The 13,421-nt window shown below is 50.7% G+C and overlaps 1 protein-coding gene across 1 annotated transcript; it reads right to left on the bottom strand.

Moving 5' to 3' along the window:
- Positions 1–253: 253 nt before the first annotated feature.
- Positions 254–5,575, bottom strand: GCHFR (GTP cyclohydrolase I feedback regulator; the record flags this gene model as incomplete). Its single annotated transcript, XM_080706723.1, has 3 exons — positions 254–377; positions 1,603–1,697; positions 5,540–5,575. The coding sequence occupies 3 exons, from the start codon at positions 5,573–5,575 to the stop codon at positions 254–256; spliced, it is 255 nt and encodes an 84-aa protein (XP_080562849.1).
- Positions 5,576–13,421: the final 7,846 nt, after the last annotated feature.

Raw genomic sequence — 13,421 nt, 5'->3', positions numbered from 1 at the left:
TTATTGGCTTGGACCAGCTCAGGACCCAACCGCCCAGGCCCTGGGCCGCCCTCCAGGGCTGGGGCTGGAGCTCCCCCCATCTGGCCAGAGGGGGCGGGCGCAGCCAGGCCAGGGCCGCAGTGCGGGGCAGGGTTCAGAGGCCCTCGCTGCCTGCCCTGCCTGCCGTGCGGGGCTGCAGAGGGCAATCATTTGGAAGGGGCAGGCCAGGCCGTGCGGGCCTGGCCGGGGCCCTGTCTCAAGTCGGCTCGCGGGGTCACTCCTTGTGCAGGCACCACACCAGCGTCTGGCCCACGCCTGTCATGCTCAGCACGCGGAAGCCCCTGCGCTCCAGCTTGTCCAGGACGATGCGCGGAGGGTCGTTGACGTAGTACTCGTAACTGCGGAGACCAGGTGGAGACCAGGTGGCCGTGAGGCCAGGCCCTGCACATTCCGCTCCTCTCCCTGCTGAGCACTTAGGCCCGAATCCCATCCCCTCCCGTCCCCTCCGCGGGGCAGCCTCGTGAAGGTAGTGACTTCCGTTTATGCCGAGGGGCTGGACAAGCTCCCTGTGGCTTTAGGCCCAAGTGAGCCTGGCAACAGCCGCACACGCCCTGAGCACCCACTGTTCAGGAAGTGTCTGCCCATGCTGGGGCTGGCTCCCCACCCCCTGAGCCCCCTGACTGTCCTGCCGTCCTGGAGCAACAAGGTTGGTCCGTAGTAGCTCTGGGCTCAGGAATTCCACTCCCTGACATGAGGAATACTTGGTTTCCCCTTTTTCAGGATTATTTGGTGCTGAAAGGCCTTGAGGCAGATCCAGGCTGAGCATCTTGAGGCAAAGGCTTGTGGCAAAGGGCTGGGTTTGGCTTCTGCCCTCTAACCCTGACCCGGGGGCTGGGTCAGTTCTCTCCCCTTTGACCTGGGCTCACCCTGGCCGTGCTTATCAGGATTTCTGAAAGTATGTGGGAGGGTTTGGGAGCAGAAAGGAATCAGTGGTCTCAGCGGCTGCCGGTGTGAGGGATGCCGGGGGAAGAGGCTGGGTCCCCAGGCAGCCGCTGAGCGGGAGGAGGAACACGCAGCCCTGTTTCCGGGGTTGAGCTTTGTTACTGGGCCAGATCTTCAAGACAGAGACCTTGCTCCGGCCAGGCGTGGCGGCCCACGCCTGCAACTCCAGTACTTTGGAGGCCAAGACAGGTGGACTGCAGGTTGGCAACAAACCTCAGGAACTTCAGCCCTCTGCAGCTTAGTGAGACCTTGTTTCAAAATAAAAAATAAAACGGGACTGGGCAGTGTAGGTCAGAGGTACAGTGCCCCTGGGTTCAATCCCCAGTACCACAAAAACAAAAGAGGACCTCTCTTTGCTTGACCAGGTCCACATCAGAGCAGAAGGGGCAGGGCATGAAACAGCCCACTCACAGAGGCTCAGGCCCAGGGAACAGGCTGTCCCGGGAGGAAGGCCAGTGGGGCAGCTGTCCGCTGGTGGAGGGGCGGGAGGTGCCGCAGAAGGACCAGAGCCTGCAGGTAGCAGGGCCCAGGCTGGCACTGCCTTTGCGCCTGGTGGTGGCAGAAAGGGACCGGTGGCAAGAGAGGCTGTCGGAGGAAGGTGCCGCGGGCGCCACTACTCACAAGTTGTTTCCCAGGACGCTTCTCTTTGAGGCCCCCAGGTGTTGCATCAGCTCGGGGTCCGAGTGCTCATCACCCACCATGGTGGGGCCCACCTCCTGCAAGGTAAACCACAGTGGCTGCTGGGCTGCCTGCCACGGAGGAGGGAGGCCTCCTCCTGCTCCCCCCCCCCGCCGCCCCCCAGCAAGCTTCAGGTAAAGGCAGAAGCAGGAGTGAGGATCCCAGAGGCTGATGGTAAGTAAGTGGGAAGGGGAAGAGTCCTCCCATGATCAGGCCAGCAGTGTGGGGCCTCCCTCCCCCAAGTGGATTCGAGGTTGCATAACTATGGGCACCCTCACGCCAGACACCACCTCTCACGTGTGTGTACATCAGACACCTGGGGAACGAGAGGCACGAAGACACGTGTCTGACAAGAACTTGCACACAGGGCCGGGGCGGCAGCGCACCCCAGTACTTTGGAGGCTGAGACAGGAGGATCACAGGTTTGAGAGCAGTGTCAGTGATTTAGACTCACCAACCTAGTGAGATCCTGTTTCAGAACAAAACAAACAACTTTGTTTTTTTTGTAGTACTGGGAAATGGACCCAGGGACATCCTACCTCTGAGCTACACCCCCAGCCCTATTTTATTTCTTCATTTTGAGGCAGGGTCTAAGTCGTGGAGGAGCAGGCTCAGTAGCTGAGGCTGGCTGTGAACCAGTGATCCTCTTGTCTCAGCCTCCCAAGTACTGGGATTACAAACAAGGGCCACCATGACGGGCTAATAACATTTTACACACACACACACGCATGCACATATTGTGGCACTAGGGTTCGAATCCAGAGGCATTCTACCTCCAAACTATACCCTCAGCCAGTTTTTTTCCCCCTCCCAAGTACTGGGGGTTGAATCCAGGGGCATTCTACCTCTGAGCTATATCCCCAGTCCTATTCTTTATTATTATTATTATTATTATTATTATTATTATTTCGGTGGCACTGGGGTGGAACCCAGGGGCTTTTCTACCCCCGGGCTATACTCCCAGACCCATTTTATACTTTATTTGGAAACAGGGTCTCACTAAGTTGCTGAGAGCCTCACTAAGTAGCTGAGGCTGGCTTCGAACCCGTGCGATCCTCTTGTCTCAGCCTCCCAAGCGCGGGGATTACAAGCGCACGCCACCATGCCCGGCTAATCAGCCCTATTTTTTATTCTTTATTTTGAAACAGAGGGCCTCATTAAGTAGCGGAGGAGGCTAGCTGTGAACCTGCAATCCTGCACTTTCAGCCTTCTAAGAACTGGGATTACAAGCGTGCACCACCACGCCCAGCTTCAGCCTGATTTTTTATTTCTTATTTGGAAATAGGGTCACACTAGGTTGCTGAGAGCCTCCTAAATTTCCAAGGCTGGCCTTGAACCTATGATCCTTCTATCTCAGCCTCTCAAGTACTGGTATTAAAAGGGTGCTCCACCATGCCCGGCTCAAAAAAATATACATATTATTTTGTGGTACTGGGGATGGAACCCAGGGATATTCTACCTCTGAGCTACACCCCCAGCCCTATTTTTTATTCTTTATTTTGAAACAGGGTCTCACTGAGTTGCCAAGAGCCTCACTAAGTAGCTGAGGCTGGCTGTGAACCGTGATCCTCCAAGTCTCAGCCTCCCGAATGATGGGATTACAAACGTGTGCCACCATGCCCGGCTTTCAAAAATATTTTTTAAAAAGGGTTGGAGCCAGGTGTGGTGGGACATGCCACCAACTACTGTAGTTCCAGTACTTGGGAGGCTGAGACAGGAGGATCGCAGGCTCAAGACCAGCCTCAGCAAAGCAAGATTCTCAGCAACCTAATGAGGCCGTGCTGAAAGAAAGAAAGAAAGAAAGAAAGAAAGAAAGAAAGAAAGAAAGAAAGAAAGAAGAAAGAAAGAAAGAAAGAAAATAATAAAGGTCTGGGAGGTAGAATACCTCTGGAATCAATTCCCTATAACCCGCACACAAAGGGCTGGAGGTAGGAGGTATAGATTGGAGGTAGAATGCCCCTGGGTTCAAGATCTAGTACCACAAAATGAATAAATAAATAATAAATAAGACGGGCGTGGTGGTGCAAGCTTGTAATCCCAGCATTCGGGAGGCTGAGACTGGAGGATCACAGTTTGCGGACAGCCTCAGCTACTTAGTGAGGGAGGCCCTCTGCAACACAGTGAGACCCTGTTTCAAAATAAAGAATAAAAATATAGGAGAGGGGGTGTAGCTCGGAGGTCAAATGAAATGCCCCTGGGTTCCATCCCCAGACCCGCAAAAAAATAAAATTAAAATAAAATAAACGGCTGGGAGTATGTTTTGGAGGTTGAGTGACCCTGAGTTCAATCCCCAGTATTTCCCCAAAGGAAAACAAACAAACGTATACACAGGCAGGTAGGTACACACCCTTGTAATCCCAGCATTGGGGAGGCTGAGACAGGAGAATTGCAGGTTCGAGGACAGTCTCAGCAAGTAGTGAGACTCTTATTAATTAAAGTCAGGCTGGGCATGGTGGCGGACACTTGTAATCCCAGCATTTCAGGAGGCTGGGACCAGAGGATTGCGTTTTGGGTTCGCAAAACGTGAACCCAAACAGCCTCAGCTACTTAGTGAAGCCTTCTGCAACTTAGTGAGACCCTGTTTCAAAATAAAGAATAAAAAATATAGGGCTGGGAGTGTAGCTCAGAGGTAGAATGCCTCTGGGTTTCATGCCCAATATCGCAAAATAAATAATTAAAAATAAATAAAATCAGGTGGGGGTGTAGCTCAGAGGTAGAATACTCCTGAGCTCAATACCCTGTACCATAAAATAAATTAAAAATAAATACATAAATCCATTGACTTACATATTAAAAAGAGTGAATTCTTTGGTGTATCATCTATGTGTCTAACCTGGGGCCTTATATGTGCTAGACAAGTTTTCTACCTCTGAGCATTCCTGCAGACTTAACCTGAGCTTGCAATTCTCCTGCCTCAGCCCCCCAGGTAGCTGGGATTGCGGGTGTGCACCATCACGCCCAGCTAATGAAATAATTATATAACTTTATATATATATATAAAAAACTTTCTTTAAAAATCACTTTCTAAAAAAAAAAAAAAAAAGAATAATTTGGAGCACATATTTCCAAATACAAATTCTTGGGAAATTTCAGGAACTCCAGGCATGAGTCCAAGAATCCCCATTTTAACCAGTGCGCCGCGGGACGTCCTGTCCAGGTGAGCCCCCTTCCTTCCTCCGCCTGCGGGGCGCCCTCCTCTGGGTGCCCTCCACTGGGCGCCCTCCTCTGGGTGCCCTCCACTGGGCGCCCTCCTCTGGGTGCCCTCCGCTGGGTGCCCTCCGCTGGGTGCCCTCCTCTGGGCGCCCTCCTCTGGGCGCCCTCCGCCGGGTGCCCTCCGCTGGGTGCCCTCCTCTGGGTGCCCTCCTCTGGGCGCCCTCCGCCGGGTGCCCTCCTCTGGGTGCCCTCCGCTGGGTGCCCTCCGCTGGGTGCCCTCCTCTGGGTGCCCTCCGCTGGGTGCCCTCCGCTGGGTGCCCTCCTCTGGGTGCCCTCCTCTGGGTGCCCTCCGCTGGGTGCCCTCCGCTGGGTGCCCTCCGCCGGGTGCCCTCCGCTGGGTGCCCTCCTCTGGGTGCCCTCCTCTGGGCGCCCTCCGCCGGGTGCCCTCCTCTGGGTGCCCTCCGCTGGGTGCCCTCCGCTGGGTGCCCTCCTCTGGGTGCCCTCCGCTGGGTGCCCTCCGCTGGGTGCCCTCCTCTGGGTGCCCTCCGCTGGGTGCCCTCCGCTGGGTGCCCTCCTCTGGGTGCCCTCCGCTGGGTGCCCTCCGCTGGGTGCCCTCCGCTGGGCGCCCGCTGCCCGGTGGGCTGCGATTGGCGCCCCGGGCCCCTGCGGCCCCGGGGGGGCTCCGGCCGCTCCCGCCCTGGCTCCGGCGGGGCCGCGGGCGACTCACCATGCGGATCTGGGTGCTGATGAGCAGGTAGGGCATGGCGGCGCCCGGCCAGGTCGGCCCCAGGGGCCTCGGGTCCTGCGGGCGCCCGCCCGCGCCGCGTCTGCCGCCCTCGCCGGCGGACCCCAGCCCTCGCCCGCCCCGCTCTGAGCCGGCTGCAGCCTGCCCGTCCGCCTCGGGATTGGCTCTCGAGGAAGCGAAGCCAACGACGAAAACCACCTGTGGCCTTCGCTCCGCCTCTGGAGCCCGAGCCTAACCCAGGGGCCGCAGAGGCCAGCTGTCCGCCCCAGCAGGGCGCCTGTGGTCCTGGGAGCCCAGGACGGCTGCGCCCCAGCCCTGCCGTCCGTCCGTCCGTCCATCCATCCATCCATCCTCCATCTATCTATCTATCTATCTACTTGCGGGTCTGGGGATGGAACCCAGGGGCATTCTACTTCTGAGCTACACCCCCAGCCCTATTTTTTATTTTATTATTATTATTATTATTATTATTATTATTATTATTATTATTGGTACTGGGATTCCTGGAAGCCTTTCTACCTCCGGGCTACACTCCCAGACCTATTTTATATTTTTTTATTTGGAAACAGGGTCTCTTAAGCAGGGGAGGCAGGCTCTGAACCATCTCGATCCTCCTGTCTCTGCCTCCCAAGCGCGGGGATTACAAGCGTGCCCCACCACCCCCGGCTTTATTCTTTATTTTGAAACAGGGTCTCACTGAGTTGCAGAGGGCCTCACTAAGTAGCTGAGGCTGTCCGTGAACTGCGATCTTCCGGTCTCAGCCTCCCGAATGCTGGGATGACAAGCGTGCCGGGCTCTATTTTATTTTTAATTTGTTTTTTTTTTTTTTTTTTTTTTTTGGTGGTACTGGGGTTCCTGGAAGCCCTTCTACCTCCGGCCTCCACTCCCAGACCCATTTTTATATTTTTATTTGGAAACAGGGTCTCCTAAGCCAGCCCTTGCGGCTGGCTTCGAACCTGTGCGATCCTCCTGTCTCAGCCTCCCAAGCGCGGGGATTACAAGCGTGCGCCACCACGCCGGGCTTTATTTTATTTTTAATTTGAATCAGGGCTTCACAAGGTTGAGGAGTCTCAGTACTTGTTGAGGCTGTTCTCGAACCTGTGACCCTCCTGTCTCAGCCTCCCAAGTACTGAGATTACAGGCGTCGCCCACCACATCTAGAAATCCTACAGGGTTTTATTTAACTGGTCTAATTTATTATTCTGTAATTCCTACCCCTGCTCTTTACTCCCTAGACTAACACTTTAGCTAGAAATAAACATAAATAAATAAATAGGGCTGGGGGTGTAGCTCAGAGGTAGACTGTTCCTGCTTCAATCTCCAGTACCACAACAAATAAGTAAATAAATAAATAGATAAATAAATAAATAAATGAAAAGGGCTGGGGTGTAGCTCAGAAGTAGAATGCTTGGGTTCTACCCCTAGTCTGTACCCCCCCCCCAAATCCAGATATCTGTTATCTGTTATTTTTGTGGTACTGGGGATTGAATCCAGGGGTATTCTACCTCTGAACCTCACCCCCAGCCCTTATTTTAAAAAAAAAATTTATTTAAAAACTTTTTGTGGTACTGGGGATGGAACCCAGGGGCATTCTACCACTGAGCTAAGCCCTCAGCACTATTTTTTATTCTTTATTTTTGAAACAGGGTCTCACTGAGTTGCAGAGGGCCTCACTAAGTAGCTGAAGCTGTCTTCAAAATGAAATCCTCCTGTCTCAGCCTCCCAAATGCTAGGATTACAAGTGTGCACCACCATGCTCGGCTAAAAAATAAATAAATAAATAAATTTAAAACAGGGTTCCAGGTATATCTGAGTCAGTGTTTCAAAGGAGGCAAGGAAAGTGGAACTTATAATTGGCAAATGATTCTTAAGTCATTACAAGGTGACTGCATTCGTCAGCTTTGTTTTACTGCAATGAAATTCTAGAGACAATTAACTTATAAAGATAAATTGTTTATATTTTCCTAGTATTGGAGATTGAAGTCAGGGGCATTGTACCTCTGAGCTAACCTTAGCCCTATTTACTTTTGGTGCTGAGGAATGAACCCAGGGCTGTTTATCTCTGAGTTACACTTCTAGCCCTATTATATTTTTTATTTTGAAACAGGGTCTTACTAGGATGCTGAGAACCTCACTACTTGCTGAGGCTGTCCTCAAATCTGTGATCCTCCTGTCTCCGCCTCCCAAGTACTGGATTACAATCGTGTGCCACCACACGATTTTAGCTGGCTAATTAAAATTATTTAAAGAGAAACTCCTAGCCAAGAGTGGTGGTCCCGGCTTGTAGTCCAGTACTTGGGAAGCTGAGACAGGTGGATCACAGGCTCAAGGCCAGCCTCAGCAACTTAGTGAGACTCTGTTTCAAAATAAAATAGGGCTGGGGGTATAGCTCAGAGGTAGAATACCTCTGCATTCAATCCCTAGTAAAACACACACACATAAACACACTCTCTCTTTTTGAAGTTGGAAAAGAACTCAAAAGCTACTTGACATGACCAACAGAAGACAGACTAGCCAGATGTCCTGACACATTCGGGAGGCTGAGAGAGGAGGATGGCGGTTTGCAGACAGCCCCAGCTACTTAGTGAGGTCCTTTGCAACACAGTGAGACCCTGTTTTAAAATAAAGAATAAAAATAGGGCTGGGGAGGGTAGCTCAGAGGCAGAAGGCCCCTGGGTTCCATCTCCAGTACCGCAAAAAACCAAAACACAAACAAACAAACAAAAAAGATAAAAGAATAACAGACCCAGTGGGAGTGTCTGCAGAGCGAGTCCACCTTGAGCCTCTGGGCTCACGACAACCCTTGGGTCCAGAGGCCGGCATTATGAAGTGACCAAGTTCCCAATCCAGCGCCAGCCTGAGTCGTGCCTAGATTCTGTTCCTTTCATGGCCTCTTGACTTCATTTTGAAAAGTTTTCAATATTGCTTTCATTGTGATGTTCCTGTTATTTCCACAAAGCAGATATAATAGCCAGGCATGGTGGCGCACGCTTGTAATCCCCATGCTTGGGAGGCGGAGACAGGAGGATCGCGCAGGTTCGAAGCCAGCCGTGCTGGCTTAGGAAACCCTGTTTCCAAATAAAAATATAAAAAATAGGTGTCTGGGAGTGTAGCCCGGTTTCCAGGAACCCCAGTACCACCAAAACAAACAAACAAACAAAAAAACAAACAAACAAAAAACAACAACAAAAAAAAAGAAGAAGAAATAAGATAGGGCTGGGGGTGTAGCTCAAGGTAGAATGCCCGTGGGTTCAATCTCAATTACTCCCCCACAACACAAACATATAGGTCTGGGTGTCACACACACACACACACACACACACACACACACACACACACACACTCACACACACATATTCAGAGAGCCAGAAAAGGATGGGATGGGGACACACAAGTGTACATGATTTTTCTTTCTTGCACCAAGAAGTAGGTGGGAGACTTATAAAAGTATTCTTTTTTTGTGTGTGTGGGTCTGGGGATGGAACCCAGGGGTATTAGACCTCCGAGCTATACTCCCAGCCCTATTTTTTATATTTATTTTGAAACCGGGTCTCACTGAGTTGCAGAGGGCCTCACTAAGTAGCTGAGGCTGTCTGTGAACCTCGATCCTCCGATCTCAGCCTCCCGAATGCTGGGATTAGAAGCGTGCGCCACCACGCCCGGCAATAAAAGTATTCTTAATCTTTTCTTTTTTGGGTACTGGGAATTTGAACCCAGTGACATTCTGACATTCTACCAATGAATTACATCTTCACACCTTACCGTGTGTGTGTGTGTGTGTGTGTGTGTGTGTGTGTGTGTGTGTGTTACTAGGAGAACCAGGGGCCTTATACCTCTGGGCCACACCCCCTGCCCTATTTTTACTCTTTATTTTGAAACAGGGTCTCACTGAGTTGCAGAGGGCCTCACTAAGTAGCTGAGGCTGTCAGGCGAACCATGATCCTGCTGGCTCAGCCTCTCAAGTATTGGAATCCCAAGCGTGCACCACCACGACGCCTGGCAAAACAACTTTTTAAAGTGTCTAGAACCTTAGAGGTTAGACACAGGGGTGAAGCCGTCAGCCCTAGGCACTGGGAACCATCTTTCTGGAGCCACCTCTCCTGGTGAGCCAGGTGGATGAGGCAGAGGGCAGGCAGGGCTGGAGTCTATGCTCAGCTCTGGGCTGGGTGAGGAGGGGCAGAGAGGAGGCAGGAGGGAGCGCTCCCAGACTGCCAGGGCTTTATTGCATTTGCAAAACTGGTCTGCAGATGCAGCAGGAGATAGCGAGCTCTACCCAGAACCACGCACGAACTGCTGACAGCCCCGGCGGCCTCACGCCGGCCAGATACCATCTTTAATATCCAGGGGGAAATGAATTCCCCTGGTCGGGCTGCTCATCTGGCCTCGCTTTTCCTCACCACCAATTTATCTAGCAGAGCTGCATCCCCAGTAGAGAGCAAAACTTATCCTTCTGCAACCCAGCTTTTCCTCCCGTGTGAGCAGGCTCCGTCCCTCCCTCCGTCCTTCCTCCAGTCGGCTTTTATAGATGGCTCCTGCGATGGAGATGTGCTAGGCACAGGGGACGTGGAGGTTAATCAGGCATGAACCCCAGTCTGGGAGTCAGCAGGCTGGCGGGGTGGACACGCTAGAAAAAAAGGACCAAAGTCTCAGGAGGGAAGGAAATAAAGGGATTATTTCCATCAAGGTGGGAATCTGGGAAGGTTTCCCACAGGAAATGAGTTTTTGTTTTCTTGAAAGTAGTTCATTTTTTGTCTTACTGCAGAAGCAATACATGCTTATTACAGAAAAATAAAAAAGTACTAGAACTCCTTTTTTTTTTAGGCACTGGGGATATAACCCAGGGTCATTCTATCTCTGAGCTATACCCCCAGCACTATTTTTCATTCTTTTTTTTATTTTTTATTTTTTTGGTGGTACTGGGGGTGGAACCCAGAGGCTTTCTACCTCCAGGCTATACTCCCAGATCTATTTTTTATACCTTATTTATTATTATTATTATTATTATTATTATTATTATTATTATTTGCAGGTTTGGGGATGGAACCCAGGGGCATTTGAACTCCGAGCTATACCCCCTGCCCTAATTTTTATTCTTTATTTTGAAACCAGGTCTCACTGAGTTGCAAAGGGCCTCACTAAGTAGCTGAGGCTGTCTGCGAACCACGATCCTCTGGTCTCAGCCTCCCGAATGCTGGAATTACAAGCGTGTGCCACCATGGCCGGCTCAAAATTATCTTTAAGCTAAGCTTTTTTTTCTGTGGTACTGGGGTTCCTGGAAGCCCTTCTACCTCTGGGCTACGCTCCCGGACCTATTTTATATTTTTGGTGGTACTGGGGGTGGAACCCAGAGGCTTTCTACCTTTGGGCTATACTCCCAGACCTTTTTTTAAAAATATATTTTATTTGGAAACAGGGTCTCACTAAGTTTCTGAGAGCCTCACTAAGTAGCTGAGGCTGGCTTTGAACCCGCGCGATCCTCCTGTCTCAGCCTCCCAAGCGCTGGGATTAAGAGCATGAGCCACCACGCCCGGCCTCGTTCTTTATTTTGAAACAGGGTCTCACTGAATTGCAGAGGGTCTCAATAAGTAGCTGCGGCTGTCCTCGAACCACAATCCTCCAGTCTCAGCCTCCCAAATGCTGTGATTACAAGCCTGCACCACCGTGCCTGGCCACTAGAACTCTTCTATAGTTAACACTTAATGTGTCAGTCTATTCCAAAAGGTACTAATCAAATTTAGTCTTTTTTGTTTTTTAGTACTTGAGGTGGAAACTAGGGGCCTTCAACCTCCAGGCTATCCCCCTATACTTTGTTTGAAAACATGCAAGCTTGTAATCCCAATACTTGGGAAGCTGAGACAGGAGGATAGCGCAGGTTCAAAGTCAACCTTGGCAATTTAGAGAGACCCTCCGCAACTTAGTGAGGTATTGTTTTCAAATAAGAAATAAAATTGCGCTGGGGGTTTAGCTCAGAGGCCTCTGGGTTCAATCCCCAGTGTCACAAACACACAAACACATGAAAACAGGATCTAAGTTGCTGAAGCTGTTCTTGAATTTGTGGTCCTCTTGTCTAAGCCTCCCAAGTACTGGGATTAAGATCTGTGCCACCAAGCCTGCCTAGCTAAATGTGTGGGTTTTTTATTTATTTATTTTTGGCTTTTTAGTACTGAGGATGGAACCCAGGGGCATTCTACCTCTCAGCGACACACCCAGCCCTATTTTTTAAAACTCTTCTATGTTCAAAACAGGGTCTCAGTTGCGAAGGGCCTCACTTAATAGCTGAGGCTGTCCACGAACCACGATCCTCCAGTCTCAGCCTCCCAAGTGCTAGGATTACAAGCATGCGCCACCAGCCCAGCTTATTTATTTATTTATTTATTTATTTATCGTGGTACTGGGGATGGAATCCAGGGGCATTCTACCTCTGAGTGACAACCCAGCCCTAATTTTTTATTCTTTTTTTTTTTTTTTTTTTTTTTTGCGGTTCCAGGGATGGAACTCAGGCTCATTGTACCTCTGAGCTACACCCCCAGCCCCAATTTTTTTTTTTAACAGGGTCTCACTGAGTTGTGGAAGGGCCTCGCTAAGTAGCTGAGGCTGTTGGCAAGCCATGATCCTCTGGTCTCCGCCTCCCAAATGCTGGGATTATAAGCGTGCGCCACCATGCCTGGCTAAAATTTGTAATCTTTAAAAACAAGTAGGATAAACCAGACATAGTGGTGCACGCTTGTAATTCCAGTACTTGGGAGGCTGAGACAGGAAGATCACAAGTTCTTGGCCAGCCTCAGCTACTAGTGAGGCTCTCCACAAGTTAGTAAGCTCCTATTTCAAAATAAAGAATAAAAAATAGGGCTGGAGGTATGGCTTGGAGGTAGAAACAGCCCTGGGTTCAATCTCTAGTACATTAAACACACACACACACACACACACACACACACACACACACACAAACACACATAAAGCCAGGCATGGTGGTGCACACTTGTGATCCCAGTTCTTGGGAGATGGAGACAGGAGATATCATAGGTTGGTGGCCAGCCAGCTATTTAGTGAGGCCCTCTGCAACGTAGTGAGACTGTTTCAAAATAAAGAATAAAAGTTGGGTGGGTGTGGTGGCACACACTTGTAATACCAGCTTTTGGAGGCTGAGACAGGAGGATTGCCATTTGCAGGCAGCCTCAACTACTTAGTGAGGCCCTTTGCAACTCAGTGAGACCCTGTTTAAAAATAAAGAACACAAAACAGGGCTGGGGGTGTAGCTTAGAGGTAGAATGCCCCTGGGATCCATCCCAGTACTGAAAAATAACAAATAAAAAAAAATAGGGCTGGGGGTGTAGCTCGGAGGTAGAATTTTCCTGGGTTCAATCACTGGTATGGCAAAAATAATTTGAATCTGAGCCACGTGTGGTGGCACATGCTTTTAATCCCAGTACTTGGGAGGCAGATACAAGAGAATTGCAGGGTCAAAGCCAGCCTAGCCAACTCTGCGCGGCCTCAGCAAATTAGTGAGATCCTGCTTCCAAATAAGAAATAAAAGTGGAGTCGGGGGTGGTGGCCCACTCTTTGTAATCCCAGCATTTGGGAGGTTGACGGCTCGCGGACAGCAGCAGCTAATACTTAGTGAGGCCCTCTGCAACTCACTGAGACCCTGTTTCAAAATAAAGAATCAGCCAGGCGTGGTGGCGCATCCTTGTAATCCCCGCGCTTGGGAGGCTGAGACAGGAGGATCGCGCAGGTTCGAAGCCAGCCTCAGCTACTTAGTGAGGCTCTCAGCAACTTAGTGAGACCGTTTCCAAATAAAAACAATATAAAATAGGTCTGGGAGTGTAGCCCAGGGGTAGAAAGCCCCTGGTTTCCACCCCCAATA

The sequence above is a fragment of the Muscardinus avellanarius genome, assembly GCF_963383645.1.
Source record: "Muscardinus avellanarius genome assembly, chromosome: 12".
NCBI lineage: Eukaryota > Metazoa > Chordata > Mammalia > Rodentia > Gliridae > Muscardinus > Muscardinus avellanarius.
Note: the sequence above shows the minus strand (reverse complement) of the source record. Positions and strands in the feature narration are given on the sequence as shown.